Source organism: Poecilia formosa, unplaced genomic scaffold (assembly GCF_000485575.1).
Source record: "Poecilia formosa unplaced genomic scaffold, Poecilia_formosa-5.1.2 Scaffold79, whole genome shotgun sequence".
Taxonomy (NCBI): Eukaryota; Metazoa; Chordata; class Actinopteri; order Cyprinodontiformes; family Poeciliidae; genus Poecilia; species Poecilia formosa.
Window position 1 is genome coordinate 1,880,586 of NW_006800018.1, and position 17,193 is coordinate 1,897,778.

Here is a 17,193-nt window from a genome sequence, read left to right on the forward strand (position 1 = left end):
TTTTGTTAAACGAAATGTTAAAAATATAAACATAAAAATAATATTGGTGGAAAGATGTAATGAGGATGGCAAAATACCGATCTATATTTTTCTAAGTAAATACATTCCTATTAAAGTCCATTAAAATAAATTTCCCTCTAAATCTTGGCAGCTATTCAAGTGAACCTGAAAATCTGTCAGTATTTAGAAAACATTCGGGCGGCATAAGACCGCCAGCTATTATTGCCTGGATTTCATTTCCAAACGTCTCGATGCTCCAGTGAATAATTTTGGTGGCCATAATTTGAAGCATAATTTCTCTATAAATGGGTCATGATCAGTCCCCCCCCCACCAGCAGGATTTGCTGACAGCGGAGTCGTACATTAATCGGGGAAGCCAAGGATCACTCACGGAGAAGCTGAGGAAATGTGGGATGACAGTTCCACCATGAATAGAATGATGGAGCAGCAACCTGTTCAAGGTGAACCCCACCCATCACCCAATGACCTCCAGAGATAAAAACCCACCTTACAGCCCCCAGCCCCGCAGGGATCAGCGCCGCAGACGGCGACCGGACGGACTGAATGAGTAATGCACCCAAAGCAATGACTGCAAATCTCCAAAGGAAGGGATTCAGATTCAGATGAACGAATGTGTCTTACAGCTGAAGACTGCAGGAATGTAAAGTCATGTGAGGAAAACAAAACAAGCAAATAATAAAAAATAAAAAAACTACTATACTATCTCGTTCTTTGTTTCTAGAGTTTCCACGTGCCTCACAGAGCCATTTTACTTTTTATGTTCTGAATCATAGAGCTGGTGCTGCATCTCCCCGGGGGGACAGACAGGATATTTTCTCTGTCATATTCACAAATGTTAATCGTCTCTCAGTTGCGTTTGGTTAGGAGTCTGACTTGATTTGGTCAGACTGATACAATCGGCCGCCTCAGCACATTTCCTCACGTTTCAGTAACGCTCAGAGCCTTATGTTGGGGAACAAAACCTCAGGATTACAGTATAAAGTTTGACTAAAATACCTTGGGATTAAACCAGGAGCTATTGAAGTATACAACTGAAATCTTTATTTGAGACCTGATTAGCCATTAGCTCTCAAGTTCTCTGTACTTCCTGTCTACTGCTGGTAAGATAGTGACTATTTACAGCTACTTCAGAGAACCCCACTTATTTAAACCACCCATTTGGAGTCTGTGTGATGTAAGCTTTTTATATATATACTTTACTTTTTCTTCCACAACTTGAAAATCAGCCACCGGGATGCAAGAAACGCACAAATTCAGCATTACTTTCCTATCTGATGGAAACGCATCCAAAATGAACCGCAAGTGCAGCGAAAGGAGATTAGAAGAGGGTTTCCCTGCTCCCTGCCAAACAGCATAACACTAAAAGGACACGACTACAGCGTCCTCCATTATGGCACTATTCTGCTCCAGAGTGAATGAGTGAAAGGAAGGGGATGGTGGCCTAAGAAGGTCAAAGTCAGAAAAAAAAAAAAGAAAACAGGATGGGAGATGGAACTAAACTTAAATGTGCCCTCCAATGCCCAGACTGTTGCCTGGGGCAAAGAGGTATTGGTGGAATGTGACAGCAAGGTGAAGGTGAAGAGAAAAGGCCAGTGAATGGTGTCAGCAGGAAACCAGTCCTCAGGGAGACGCCGGTGCTCTGTGGGGTAGCTCGAGTGTCTAGCAATCAAATGGACCATGACCTGTTTCAAGTACCGTCTGCTGAGCACAGAATTCAGCTTAGAGAATGACCACGGGGCTCTGCGATGGCGAGGAAGCATGAAGCTCTTAAAATAACTGCTGGCTGCTGTCAGAGCAGATACACGGCTTCATATCAGGTCTCGAGTGGCGTTGTTCTACAGCTGGAGTACGCGGCTTCTTGTCAAACACACACCCGGAAAAAAAAAAAAAAAACCCCGCTACATCCTCGCCGCTGTATATCCTCTAAACTTTCTCTGCAATCAAGAGTAGCTAATTAGAAAGGAACGGCACTTCATATTGATCGTTCTGCAACACATTGTGAGGGGGGGGAGTGTGCTTCATGTTGACAGGGAAAATTGCATGGTGAGATTAACTGAATTCATTACGGAGCAGCAGCAATTTTCCTAACGTTTTTTTTTTTTCTTTTTTCTTTAACTCGTACAGATTAAACTTCATGTTCTGTGTGAATGAATTCTTACCAAACACCAGAGGATTATTAGAGCATTTCTCTTTCTTTTTGTCAGGGAGAATCCGCAGTACTTGATTTTATGTTCACTTGAATGCACCGCGGATCAGTAAGTTCACATAGCCAGCAGTCGTGATCGCTCCTTTCTGTGGATTCTTCTGAATAAAATCACATTTAGGGAAATTGTGTGTGTGTGTGTGGGGGGGGGGGTTTGGGGGGCACAATGTATAATAGATAAAGAAATAAAAACTGAATCTAGAATAAATAGATCCTGCTGCTGTAATTATTTTCCACAGGACTGACTGATTATTAATTATTATTAAGAAGAAGAAGCGATGCAAATGCAAAGCTGGCATCAAATCATGTTGAATATCCAGCGTCCTATAAAAATATTTAACTTCTTTAGGAGTGTGTTATTAGACAAGAAGACATTATTTACAACCAGTTATATATGATCCATGTAGGTACTAAGTACACTGTACCCCAGCTAATTCAAGTACGGTCCAGTAAATTCAGCCAAATTCAGGTCCGGTTATTTACAGACTACTTCAGTATTAAGTTGATCCAACAACTCAGATTGAATTGATCATAAAATGCCAACGTATAAAGAAATACAACCTTTAGTTGCTGGCACTGCAGGAATCTCTTAACCTGAGCGAGCATGCAGCATCACTGCAGAGGAACAACAACCTCTAACAAGACGAAACCTCAAGCAGAGTCAGACTCAGGGGGAACAGCTGAGAGAAAAGCTGAGAAATAAATAAAATATATATACTTCCAATTCGAGGAAAGGAGAACCCACAGAGATATGATGGCAGCAGCGTCTCCATTTCTGCCTGTGTTTAAACGTGACACTGCTTAACCTTCTGTGAAACGAAGGTGAAAAAAAAATAAAAAATCTGAAGTGACACAGTTCAGTCAACAACAGTAATTGCATCAACAATAACAAAGCAGGTGAAATGAAGAAACAAAAGAAAAGCAATAACCCAGGAGTACTTTCTACAGCGTAGAGAGTAAAAGGTAACGCTGAGACTTGGCTGAAATAAACTCGTTAGAAGAACCATCAAGAGAGCATCAGAACCCTCCCTGCAACGTCTTTCATCTAGATTTATCTGAATGTTTCCCAATAAACCATTTACAGGCCACATAAAACAAATATATATATCTGTTTTGGGGTTTGTATAAGAACCATCTTCAAAGGTTAGCAAATACTATGTCCTGTTATGTGCCATGTAAGTAATTTTCTAACCTTTTTGCCCCCGTCTGGTCTTCTGTTCGTTTCTACTGTAAAACCGTTAATTGGTCCAGACTAATTTCTCAGCTGAAGCCTTCATGTTGTTCAGAGTCTGAGCGCCAGATTTGCTCAGGCTAATGGTTCACACCGCTGAGGTTTTGTACGAAGTGTTTTTTTGTTGCGGCCACCGCCTGGCACTTCAACATGTCTCTTATTAGTCATCGAGTCACGCCGTATGGACCCTAATGTTGCACAAAAGACTTGGCAAGAAGTGCCACAGACCATTCCACGAGGCAGTCGATAATGATGATGATTGTTTTGTTGTTTGTTTTTTTTTTGTTGCATTTCTTCACTACAAGTACTATGTGATTTTCATGACTCACTCTTTAATTGCATTCTGCATGGTAAGTCAGATTGACATTTATATCCTAATATTTATCCCGAGGTCGTTATCTCCGCAGCTTCGGAACGCTTCGACGTTTTGCAGTCGTCGGGTTTCTCGGCTGGAGTAAACAGAGTATTGTCCGAGCTGTTTTCACCTGCGCTCCCTTCAGATTGCTATTTGAATACCGAGATGTGACTTGATTATTCTTCCATACAAGAGCGCACGCGCGTCCCCTCGCCTCCAAAATGAATGATCTGCGGCGGGCTTAATGGGAATCAGATGAGAGCCGAGACAAAACGTACTCACTGGGACAAAACCCAGCAGCAACAGGCCCTGAGCACTCACTCAGCTTTCGGCGCGAAGACGGAAATGGGTCGCACTTGTTTTCCAAATGAAGAAAAAAAAAAAAGCTTCATTTTCTAAATTGACGCTGATATTTAAACAGTTTTACAGCCTTAAATTTTGAAGGAAAACCACAGTGTTTGAGTTCAGACATAAATAATCAAATCTCCCACAAATTTAGTGAGTAAATTACATTATTGTCGGCGCAGTTCTCTCGATCCTTTGGCCGCTACAAGATAAGTCTACTAACTCAGCAGCATTCCTTCTACCTAATCTAGTTATCCGTGATGAAAATGTTCAATTAACTGCCAGCAGATCCCCAGGTCCTGTGCAACAAGCTGCTTATCCCCTTGCCCACAGCCTTCGCAGTGAAGCCCCAGCCATCTGCAGTAACGTCTGCACAAAATGCGGCGATATTGAAATATTGCTTGATTGACGTTTCAGTTGATTTGGATTAAAACCCCAATCTATTTTCTCGCCTAGCACAGAAAAAAAATACTTTCTTTTTTTTTTTTTTAATCAGCATTTATGTCATAATAAAACTCTACAGAACGGTTCATAAAGCAGCTCTCATCCAAGATTCAAACTAATTCCTAGAGAGACGGGAGATATGAAGGAGATGTTTTTAAATCTTAAGATAACCAGAGTTTTAAAAAAAACTTTCATAGCAGCTGCTGAGAACTGGATTTCATTTCTATTTGCTCTGCCTTGTTTTGCGTCAACAGCTTTATTCTGACTAAGTGCTGAAAAGCTCTGCTGGTAAGATAGACAAGACTAATGTAAGGTAAAGTGAAATAAATTAGACCTGTAGCCAGCCCAGGTTTTTGCTGCCACCGGCCATTTTTAGCCACCATCGCAACGCCAAATAACATTTTTACAGGGTATACGGCAATACATTCTGCTCAAGAAGCAAAACAAGGTTTGAACAATACAATAATGAATCTGCAATGCTCAGTTTCATTATTTTATTTTATTATCTTTGGCTAAAATCCAATTTTTTGTGTGTGCAACCATTCATAGAACTAAACAAACGTGACGGCTTATGTGTGAACGGTTAACACAGAGGCCTCTACAAGAATAATATACTACAAAGGGATCCACAGACAAACCAATCCATTGTCTTCGGATTGATGGTGAAGATACCGAGCCGACAGTATTATCACGAGATCGTAACATCGCGAAGCGAGCAAAGGAGAAGAGAGCAAATTACGATGGCCTTTTGTTGCATTTACTGCAACGTCTGTGTGGTTGTGCAGTCAGACCACTAGTGGTGTGATAGTGATGCGCTTCACTGACAGACTTCTTTTGTAATTTCATGAATTTCTTAAATTTCAGCCATTGTTTTCATCTTTTTCATTTACAGTGTCCGGGTTGCTCTGGTGAAGGAATATGATGCACGATTCACGTCAGCGACGCAAAAGTCGGTGGAAGTGCGACATGACTGTTTAGAGTAAAATCAAACACGGTCGGATACGCATCCAAATTTGCACCACAAATTAGATTTTCTGGGGGAAAAGAGGCACAAAAAGAGAGAGATTTGGGTCAGTAGCCGAAGACTTGCTCATCATGATACTTCTAACTATTTTAGATTTAAACTTAGAGATGATCAAATGCTGTCTGTGTAACTTTAAAAAAAAAACACTGAAACAGTTTTTCAGTGTAGTGCGGACAGGAAGCTGCAGATTACATGTCAATGTCTCCCCTGACAACCAGCCTCAAGGTAATGCAATATTCATTAATGTAGTTTGTACAGAAAACCAGCCAGGGAATTTAAGGTGATGTTGGGACCAACACTGTTGGTATGGGACAGACATTATTATCCTTTTTCTTTCTAGTAACACAAGACGGGCTGCAGTGATGTCCACTGAGTCAGAACAGATCACTGAACTTCAGCCAAGGGTAAATCCTCGCTTCAAAATAGAACAAAACTGACGAGCTGTCGCACGCAGAGGCCTCCTTTGGCTCCATTCCTGCTAGCTTGGTTTTATTTATTTTTTTAAAAAGCCTATATGGGCGTCCGATGGGGGATGTGGGCGTTTTGACACCCACCCATTTTACTCAATATGTGATCTGGCATGTGCCACACCACCAGCCAAGATCTTTTGTGTAACATGCTGATAAATATAATCTGCATCACCTTTTCCGGGGAAAATAGACGCGCTCCTGCAGAGCATCAAGACGCAGCAGTGTGCTGCCATAAAGTGATGAATTATTCAGTAATCTTGCAGCTCAAAATCTGTTTTTTTTAATTTATTTGTTTATTTTATTTTGCATCCTTTAAATGATCCAAATATTAGACAAGCAATGAAGTCAATGTATCTACGCCACAGTGACCGAATACATACAATACCAGTTTTACACCTACTTTTCAAAAGTATTAGATATAGTTGCAAAAAGACAACAGCATCTGGCTCTAAACCTACGCATTGCTAAATTTATTGCACCTGTGATTCTCCTCGTTTTGCTACTCAATCCCGTTTGCATGTGTGTTGTTTGTAGATCAGGTTTGCGCTTGATATCAAGTTTGTGTCTGTTTTTATACACCCAGACCTTTAGCAGGTCGGGCCCTGAGGACGTCTGACATGTAGGGAAACATCAAACTCTGCAGCTTCCTCACTCTCACAATCTTGACCAAATTTGTCACTGTGTGATGCAAGTGCAGCAGCACCAAAGATCAAAAGTATACATATATACATACCTGTATACATATATATACATACCTATTTAAAGGCACACTTACATCTTTTCAGTATTTTTCTCTTTGCTCTCCAGTAGCCGGTGACATTTTGTTGCCAAACTCTTTGTCGTGTCAGTGAAATAAGTCTATGTGTCTACAGAAGGGTCTGGCCAAGCAAAAAACAAATTCCTTTTAATGTATTAAACAGCAAAAGATCAGAAACATACATTTGATTTAATTCAACAACACTGGAAAAATAAAACAGGTGTCGCCATGACGATATGTGAACCAAACTGTCTGGACCGAAGAGAAACCTCAGAAAACATGGTTGCCTTCAGTTGTTTTTTGTTTTTTTCTGTTAGTCTTTACATATTTCACTAATATAATATCAAATATTGCCAATGTAAATAATATGTAACACTTTGTTTAAGGTAACGCGTTCTCCATTGAAACCAGTGAGTTTTGCCATAAGACTAAATCCCCACGTTTCTCGTTTTCCTCTGCTCTGTGCAGGTGGCCATAAATTTGTGACGGAGGGGGAACATTTGGAGCTGATCTCGATCACCAAAGAGCAGTCAGGAACATACGAGTGCATCGCCTCAAACGACATCTCCAGCTCTGACATCAGGAGAGTCCAAGTCACAGTCAACTGTAAGCACCGGGCTGCCGCCTTCATGGTCAGGACGGAAATGGCTCTTGACTTTTCAGACGACTTTCGGGGTTCGGGATGTTTGGAGCTGCTTTGGCTGCACATCGTTTCCCTGCAAAAAGAGGAGCAAAACAGGAAGTCCACCCTTACGCAAATAATTATCTACTTCTTAATATTATTTGTTTAATATAAAGAGAGTTTAATTATGCATCTACAGTTCTGATTTAAAAGAAATACATTTCAATTTTCAATTTCAGTTTTTCTTCCGCAAGTTGCGATTCAGTGCAACAGCAGAAGAAGAACTCCAGAGTCAGTGCAGCAGTAGCCAGAATGTAGCGATATTTGCGTTTATGTTTTATTCAGTCGGCTTAATGCTGTGATATCACACATGTTTCTAAAAGTACTGGTGCTTTGGATAGACCAGATATTTGTGTAAACTACTTCAGGGGAAAAATTACAGTGATTTATGGCACCGTCGATGTGCGTCGACCTGCTCGACTTTTTGTGTGGCTGAATACATTTAACTAAAGCGACTTAAGAGGTGGTTTATTATATAACCTCCACTTGGTAACCTGGTCCGGGAACATCCACACATCAATACATGCAGAGGCAGTTTCAAGTGCAAGGCTTAACAACGGGGAACCAACATGTACATTCACCAACACAAACTGGGAACAGGTTTCTGCAAAGCCTGTTTCAAGGGCAGTGGCGAGTTGTTTTGAATATCAAGGTAAGGTTATCTGCAACATCACTAAGCGTCTTTATGTGTTTAAAAAAATAAATAAATAAAAAAAACTCTTGTGAAAAATGCTTCAATTCAGTGTCATATGAAATTCAATAGAATGGACCGTTAACAGAACATGGTATGTTCTTCAATTATAAAGGAAAACAGAAGCTTTTGATAGCTTTAAACTCAAAGTATTATTTGGTCTTTCAGATCCACTGACAATCAAAATCTAAAAACAGAAAAGTGTTTATTTATATTCTGAATTAAATAAATACATTTTAAAAAAAAAGGCTTCGTTTTAACAACGTTACGTTTTAGGCTCAGGAGAAGGCAGAAATCGGGCAAACAGATCACTGGAAAAAGTTTAATTTTAACATTAAATTGATTGTTGACTGAAGTGTTTCCATGTGAAAACATGGATTTGCTGAGACCACACATTAATTCTGTCAAATTCCCCGCCTCGAGACGCATTTCCTTCTTTGTTTTGTGACGATTTGAAGCGTCTAAACAGTCTGATGGTGCATCCAAGTACAGCTTGCACATCCGATTATCCATGTTATCCTACATGCTTTACATAAAACATTAAAAATTAGTTTTTCTAGAATCAAATATTCAATGAAAAAAAAAATCATCACTTCATAGTCAGCACCCTTATCCAGTTTTACTGTTGTATATTTGTTTTATGAAATACTTTTGCAATAATTGCACTATTTTTTTTTAATTAGCAAATGACACAAATGTCTTATTCAACTCATCATGAGCAACATCCTTGGCTATTTTCTAGGTGAGTTTATGTTTTTTTTTTTGTTTTTAAAGCAATTTATTCAATGAGAAAAGTCAAACTGTGACCGTAAAAATGCCTGAAGTTAAAACAGAATTCAAATTTAAAAATTGTTCCTTATTGTGAAGCAAGCTACATATCCTTTATGTTGCCGCCTAACATTAGTTGGCATGGCGACGAAGACAATTCAGACATAATTAAAACAGTGAATATTCAATCAGGCAGGATGGAATAGTTTTCTGGTTTGAGGTGACCTTGCTGAAATTCTCTGATAAAAAAAAAGTCATCTTTTTATTTTTCATTTCATCATTTCTGAGAAGATTACCCAGGGATGTTTCCACAAAATCAGATGTTTTGGTGGGAAAAAAAAAAAAAAAAAACATTTCTCCAAGGTGGAACTGTGACACCTGTTTGACACATGCAGAATTATCCCATTCGCATCAGCAGGTGGGAATCTTGGAGTGTTGTCTAAAGAGGAAAATAAATCCGTCAGACGTTGGACTTGGAGAGGATTCTGCTTCGTGTAACTTTCCACTGGTGATGGATAATTAATGCGTTGATGGAGTGAGATGGATCGCGGCTGCTTTAAAAAGCTAATGCTAACAATACGAACAAAGAACGTCCACATCATATAAACCTAACCAATTAATAATTAAAGTTAAACTCTATGTTTGAGAACGTTTTTCTTTTGTTATTATTAGTTTTGATCTGAGCTCAAGGCTGAAAGTCTGGAAAGAAAGATTTTTTTTTCTTTCTTTCTTGTGTCTGATTCTAAAGTAAATAACATAAAAACCAACCACCATTTCCTTTTTTTTTGAATTTTTATCATTAATTGGAATGATAAATTATACATGGCTTCATTAAATGAAAGTCTTTATTCATGAGGGAAGCATTCGTCCATTTCCAACAAGTGGGACTTTGTTCTGAGTTATAAAATTACGCGTACTTTGTGTGTTATTGAAAGGTTCGTCTCGGTTTCGGTTAGATAAGGTGTCTGAAAAGTGGAGCAGTAGAAAATAAAGATCAGCGGTTCTCTCTAAGCTGGAGTCTTTTTGTGTGGAGTCCAGACGAAGCTGCATTGGTTTCATATAAGGAACTTCAACTGCAGGTTAATAGAAAATCTACCCTTCAGTGTGACGTATGTGTGTTTTTCGTTTTGGCTTAAATCTAAAACGTCATCTTCAGAGATGCTGCTGCTCATCTTATTGTTTCCTGTCTCTACAGACTTCCTGATTCTATTTGTCCTCTTCCTACGTTATCACTTATTGCCTAAGGTTCATTCTCAACTCTGCATTAAAGTGCTGAATGAATAAAATGCGATAATTCATTAGTACCATTAATTTCCTTTAGTTGCCATGGGGAAAAAAAACACAAACTATGTAAAACATGAACAATTTCACTTCCGTTTCTTTGTGCAATGACAATAAAATAAGTCTAAGTCACCACCAACCAGTCAGAGTTGAGTTTATAGTAAGACTTTCACATTTATTCATGTTACAATGTGGAAAACTGAAACAGGAGGGGTGTAGAACTAATATATATTATTATTTTTTAAATGTGTTCACTCCTTACTCTGTCGCCGTGGTTTGGTTTTGATATTTGTTTTTTCTTCATTTTTAGACCCTCCCTTCATTTCGAAGGCGAGGAGTACAGGCACTCCGGTGGGACAGAGAGGGGTTCTGCAGTGCGAAGCCTCTGCCGTTCCCAGGGCAGATTTTGAGTGGTACAAAGAAGACCGCAGGCGAGTTTACCTTCTGTGCTTCCTGCGTCTGTGAGAACGGCTTTGAAAAGAACAACACTTAGTCGTTCCCCCCCCCCCGCATCGCCATTGGTTTTTACACAGGATACGGTCATTTTGCATTGCATGACATTTGGATCTGTGAATTAATAAAATGTTTACTCATATTATATGAAAAAAGATTTGCTAATTTATCATCTTTTGTGAAAAAAAAAAGAAACAAAAAAGCAGCTGTTATTGGTTTTTGCTATGTACATGTTTCATTCAAAATGACGAACTTGTCAGAGATTAGAAAATTCATTTCTGAAAGCCATTTAACCTGGTAAACTATCCTTGGTTGTATCAGAACATTTGATGTTTTAGCGCGTTTGGTTCTGTCAGAATTAATGCTGTTCGGCTAATAGGTGCAAAATTACAGCATTTTGATAAATTCCATTAATTTATATGGCACGTAAACTGTTGACTTCTAAAACTGAAAGTAGACCTCTGTTGTCATGAAAATGACATATAGAAATATTGCAAACAACTGTAGAAATGATTGATACAGAATAAGAATTGTGTATTTCTTCAAATCTGTTTCTATTTTAAGCTGATTTTATGTGTTACCAATGTGATGAACCATCTGAGCCAACAGGCCGAGGGTGAACTGCAAAGCATAGATTATTGTCTGAACTCTAACCGTTGTGCAGTTTGATAGATTGTCTTTATTTTGCAGGCTCCTCAATGGAATAAACGGTCTGAAGATAGAGACCCAAGGAAAACAGTCGCTGCTCATCTTCTTCAACGTGTCAGAAGAAGACTATGGAAACTACACCTGTGTCGCCATGAACACCATGGGAATCACTAACGCCAGCATAATTCTTTATGGTGAGTATAGAAATGCTTTAAAAAGTCCTAAAAATTCACATTGTTGTAGAAGGTCTTGGTTCTTTATGTAATTCGCTGCATGTTTGTCTTCTTTACCGCATCGTATTCCAACATTGCTGGAAGGAAAAGGGCAATTTTAGGTCTCAAAGAGGATAGGGAGGCTGAAGACTGGGCCAAATAAAAAAAATGAAATAAAAATAATTGAATATATTTTATTCTCTTAAGCCAAACAAAGTCTGAAAAATGTCTACATGTTCATATTAAAAAAGGGGTATATTTAGATTTGTGAAAAATTCCCAGCTGACACCTGTACGCAGCCTGCAGAGCTCCTTATTTTCATGAAACCTTCCGCAAAACCCAACACGCCATTGCTACCTACTAGTACGAAACAAGCATGTTTATTTAAACATTTTATTTTAAATATGTTTATTTAATCTCCCTTTTAAAGGGTGAAATGGACACGAAGCACCGAGTGATTTCTGCATGTTGTTACATAACAAACCCTGCAGTTTCAGAGGCAGAAGGAGGGAAAATAAAGTTTTAGTCAAACAGTAAAATCAGAGATTTTGATTTGTGATTCCTTCATAAAAAAAAATAAATAAATAAATAAATAAATAAAAAGAATCACCTGGAGTGTTGCTTTTATTCTTCCATGCATTTTTGAGAAATCCTCAAATCTCATTCGGGTTTGCAAAACGCCACCGTCCGTACGCGGAGTCTAGAGTTAACAAATCATCCGTAAATCAGATCAACTCAATGTGGAGTCAAATCTGAGAGCTATCATAATCCACTGCATGTTAGGAATGTTTAAAAAACAACCTTTGTGAATTTTTAGAATATATATTTTTGAAACCTAGTCCTACATTGTTTTAGTTTTCTTTTTTTCCCAATTTATAATATACTAGTTCATCATGCATTAAAAAAAACCCAAAAACTTCCAGCATAAAGCAAAGGTAAAGAATGTAAAAAAGCAGTGCAGGAGTCACTTTGTGTTGTTCAAAAAAGCAAACACACTCAAAATAATAATATCAAATAAACGTGCAGGCGGACATGGAATAACGTCCCGTTTCTTCCGCAGGTCCGGGCGCGATGCACGACGTGAACGGGACGCCCGTCCTCCGCCGCTGCTCCGCCTGCCTCCTGCTGACTGTGACCTTATCCCACCTGCTCAAGTTCTGATGAAAGATGTGACCTCCCCCCCGCCCCCCTTGCCCTCTCACTTCGAGCTTCTCGCAGCACTGAAGCAACAAGAACAGACGATTTAGTCCTATGAGAAGAACAGGAAACCAAGAACGCCACTGGCTCACGCTCTTTGCTTTCTTTCGTATTTCCTTTCCGGCTTTGCATCGGAGTCTGTTCTCTGTCGGTTCACCAAGAGTGACAGGCGACTGTGGAGAGAAGGGAAAAGTTTTAAACATGCACTAATTTGATGATGGTAAAACTACAGAGCTTGTGTGTGTCACCCCCTCTCCCCCCGAAACCTTTTTTTGTATGTGAAATAGGGAGAAAAAGAAAAAAAAAGAAGAAAAAAATGTGTGTTACTGTTGATAGTTGACTGTTTATTGCCCAATATTGAAGTGTAAATTCAGATTAATACTATTATTGTGTGACATCTGTTCAATATCTGTACAGTAGCAGTAAGCTTTTTTAAGTCAATGACAAAAAAAAAAAGAGGGAATAATGCAATGTGATTGTTGAATTTCACTGTATTTTTACAGTTGTATGCAAAACAGAAAAAAAAACAAAAACAAAAAACGCTGGTCCTCCGAGGCGATCGGTCGAGAACATTAAAGAATTCACCATTATTTCTCAGGCAAAGTCCTATAGCATAGTGCATCCTCATTTTTACCTTGATCATAGTGTGTGTAGAAAATGTACAAAGTGAACAGTTAACTCCTGCACTCTATGAAAGGCATTCGTTTCTGAGATGGCATTTTCTTTTTCTTTTTCTTTTTTTGAAACACCTCATCGTCACAGATGTCATAGCAGCTTCAAGGCATGTTCATACCCACAGTCTGAATTTGGATTCACGCGACTCATTGGTGTGATTTTTTTTTTTTTTTTACCTCAAAACAAAAGCGTTAGGAGGGACGACGGTCCGGTCTGCGCTGTGTGACAGCGTTGTGAACTGTGTCAGCTTTAATTAACCACTTCTTACTTTTTTGCCTTCTTAATAAGCGTTTCAGTTATTTTTAGTCATTTGTACCTATTGTTCCCAAACCGTGTTTTTCCCCCTCTGTCGTCCAGACTCCTCGTTTTAATGTAGTGGCCAGTATAAATCGTGTTATTAGGTTATTTAATCCATCTCTTAGGCAGCCACAGTGGTCCTCATGCTTCTGTTTTGAGCATTAGACCTCTATGCAAACCAGACTTTATGTTTAGAGCTTACAGCCATCTTTTTGAACGTTTAAGGGAAAACGCATGGCAGGTTAATTGTACTAAATCATTATTCTATTTATTTTTATAGTTTGTGCTTTTTTTTTAACATTTTATTTATTGTTGCTGGAAAATGGAATTAAAACTTAAATGTGCAATTAAAGCAACCATTCCTCTCAGTTCATATCAGCATTATTGAAAACATGGGATGTTTCTGATCAGGACTCCAGTGAGGCTGAGTCACATTTATACACTGCAGTACATTTATGGTTTTAAATTTTTGTCTACCACAACGCTGGACACGTTTGACATTAAGCAGTTTGAAGCAAATTGTCTCACCATAAACTTCGGTGGGGTTGAGAAATACGAGACCATCTGAAAGACTTAAAGCAAAAGCAGAACCGAACCCAGCAAGATCACAACGTCTAAAGAGATGGAGTGGCTGAGAACTAAATTATGGGCAGTTAAAAACATTGTAAGAGGAGAAGTATATTTTTCTCTTTTTTTTTCCAGATTGGCTGTAAATCATGTCACTGCATCAGGTGCTGGCATAGAAGCTTCATCAGAGTTTCATCAGGATCCTCTGAGTCATTATTCAGGACTACGATCGGGACGTCCCGGCTTCTTTTTGTTTCTTACTTTTCTTTTCCTGTATTTATTATTTATTCTACATTACATATCTGCTGTCATGCTGCAGTCATGTAAACCTGTGACAGAGAGAGAGAGAGAGAGAGAGAGAGAGAGAGAGAGAAATGAAGACTTGAAATGTCTGTTCTGTCATCCAGTCATTTCTTTGCCAGACTTGCTAAAGAATTTCTTTGGTTTCATATTTTTTTTTAAAAAACGATATCAGAGCAAAAACGTCTCGCAAATGTATGAATGTTCCCTGTAGCTGCTATGAAGCGACATTCCTGTGTTGTGAATGTGTACTTTCGACCTGATGTGCCCGACATCAACAGTAGTGGAAGCTGTTCCTCCAGGACCGGAGGCCGGCGGACCGACGTTCAGGGGACGATTCTCAGTCAACCGTCTGACTTAAGCTCCCCGCTGACTGAGAAGTGCGAGCGGTCGCCGACGTGACGTCCCTCTGTCGCTCGCTCCGCTCTCGTGCAAAAACCTACGAGTTAAGAATCGTGTTGAAGACAAAAGAACCTGGACGAGAGTGATGTATATGGGAGTGTTTTGTACTTTGCTCACCTATGTGCTTGTGAAGATGATAGTGAACCAGTCAGTTACCGACTACAGTGTCTGGCCAAAAAAAAAAAAAAAAAAAAAAAAAAAAATAATGCTTCATTTCTTTTTCCAGATTGTTATCTTTTTTTTTTTTTTTAAAGTGACCGAGATCAATGAGACAGTAAGATAGACCAACGTCTGTGAAGCACATTATTATATTCAATCTGTTTGTAAATGTACCTGAACCACTCTTTATACTCAGATTCAGTCCAGTTGGTCCCGGTCTCTGGCTGCGGCTACTTGCTGCTTCACACAAGTTGCTGCTGGCTGAAACAATAATCCCTGCTCTTCTCCAAACGGACGCTCTTTTTTTGGCCAGTCAGTGTATTTCACAGGATGTGATATCTATGTTATGTTTTTTTTTATTTTTGTTTTTGTTTTGTTTTGTTTTTTTGCAGCTATGACCTCTGCAAACCAAGGTTAAAGGGTCTGTGTCATACTTTCCATTCCAGATAGAGCAACATGACAAATATTGATGTCAATAATCTTGAATCACTTTATTTTAAATCCCGATTAAAAAAAAAAAAAAAACACTCTAGAACTTAAGTTGTGTTTTTTTCCTAAGGTGTGGCGTTTATATCTATCATATATGTAGATCACATATATGTATCTATGCATATATGGCTCCATTTTTTTTTTTACTTTCGTAATTTTAATAATGAGAAGAAAATAGCAAACTTACAATGACATTGGTTGTTTTCTTCAGGCTCAAAAATGATTTTAAAACTCTCTAAAGTTTCAAACATTACTTTGCAGAACACATTAAATGGAAACTTTGATCCTTCCTTTTTTTTTCCCTTTCCCTTCTTCCTCCATCCGTCCCTTTCAACGGGGACGACGGACATGGAGAGGTTTCAGAAAGCTTCAAGAAAAATCCCAACCAAAAGAAGACGATAGAGAACTAACGGCAGGACAAATAGACATTTTCGTCTTTCAGTCTTTTGTTTTAAGTTTTAAACTTTTTTTGTTTAGTTGCTTTTTTTTTTCCTCTGAGGTGAGGAGTGGGGGGCAGCTGGAGAAAAATGTTTTAAAGACAAAATTCCAACTTTATAAGTTATTAGTAGATTTGACCACACAAAACAATAGCAGGTTTCAACGGCAATTATTTTCTAAGCAATCTTGCAACATTTTTTTCAGAACGCTTGATTGTTTTTTTTTAACTGATTTCGAAGGAAAGGATTGCACAATTTCAGCTTAAAAAATCAAGCATAACAAGCCAGAAGTGATACCATGTTACTTTGACCTTTGAGATTTTTTCCCTAAGTTACCGACATCAAAGATCATTTTCACACACTGAGCTTGACTTTTTACCATGTGTCCAGAAGCCAGTTGTCACATTACCATGTTGCAAAACAAGCAAACTGAGTAAGGGAAACATATGTCAATGTGATACAGCTAATGGCTCTATTATATCTGGTTGCCATGGCCACCCCCTGTCTGCTCTGCCTCCGTTTTCTATTGGTTCTGAAACGTCTCTCCCAGATGTCCGTAACGTCCGGTGATGGCCGCTCGCGCCTGCAAGGTTAAACAACCACTGGGGCGTCTGCAGATGAGACGGATTATCTGAAGATCCAAAGACAAAACATTATTTTCTCTCTTTGGAAGCATTAAGTAGCGCTTGTGTCTGAAGTCCTCATCGAGACGTAATTCAATCGAAATAAGAGCTAAATGCGCCTTGCCGGAAAGTCTGAAAGTGCAGACATCGTAGTGTTGGGGTCATTCATTGGCCGGTGCTCTCATTGTACGATGAAAAGTTAAATGTCCAAACTGCACAGATCTAATCACAACCTTTTTAATTTTTTAGTTTGATCAGTGGAACTTCTCTTGTAATAATCAAGAAATAATCCTTCATCCCCTGCTTTGTCTTTAACGATTTTTATAAAAATAAAAAAATAAAAAAAATGTTTCTCTGTAATTCAGTGAAAAATTATGCAAATAATAATAGTGAAATAGATGTACTTAAATTGCTATGATCTTAACCAAGTGTGTAAAACAAATGTTATTGATCAATTGCTGG

At 38.7% G+C, this 17,193-nt stretch overlaps 1 protein-coding gene across 2 annotated transcripts in view; it reads left to right on the forward strand.

Annotated features, from left to right (window-relative positions):
* The window catches only part of opcml (opioid binding protein/cell adhesion molecule-like), a 252,612-nt gene extending 237,940 nt beyond the window's left edge, over positions 1 to 14,672 (forward strand). The window contains exons 5-8 of one of the 2 annotated variants that reach the window (XM_016673588.1): positions 7,319 to 7,456; positions 10,583 to 10,703; positions 11,416 to 11,567; positions 12,646 to 14,672. In XM_016673588.1, coding sequence (XP_016529074.1) covers positions 7,319 to 7,456; positions 10,583 to 10,703; positions 11,416 to 11,567; positions 12,646 to 12,746 — 512 coding nt within the window. In that variant the 3' untranslated portion in view covers positions 12,747 to 14,672. The remainder of the gene's footprint in view (positions 1 to 7,318; positions 7,457 to 10,582; positions 10,704 to 11,415; positions 11,568 to 12,645) is intronic. The other variant, XM_007556485.2, reaches the window with a different exon arrangement.
* The last annotated feature ends 2,521 nt before the right edge of the window (positions 14,673 to 17,193 follow it).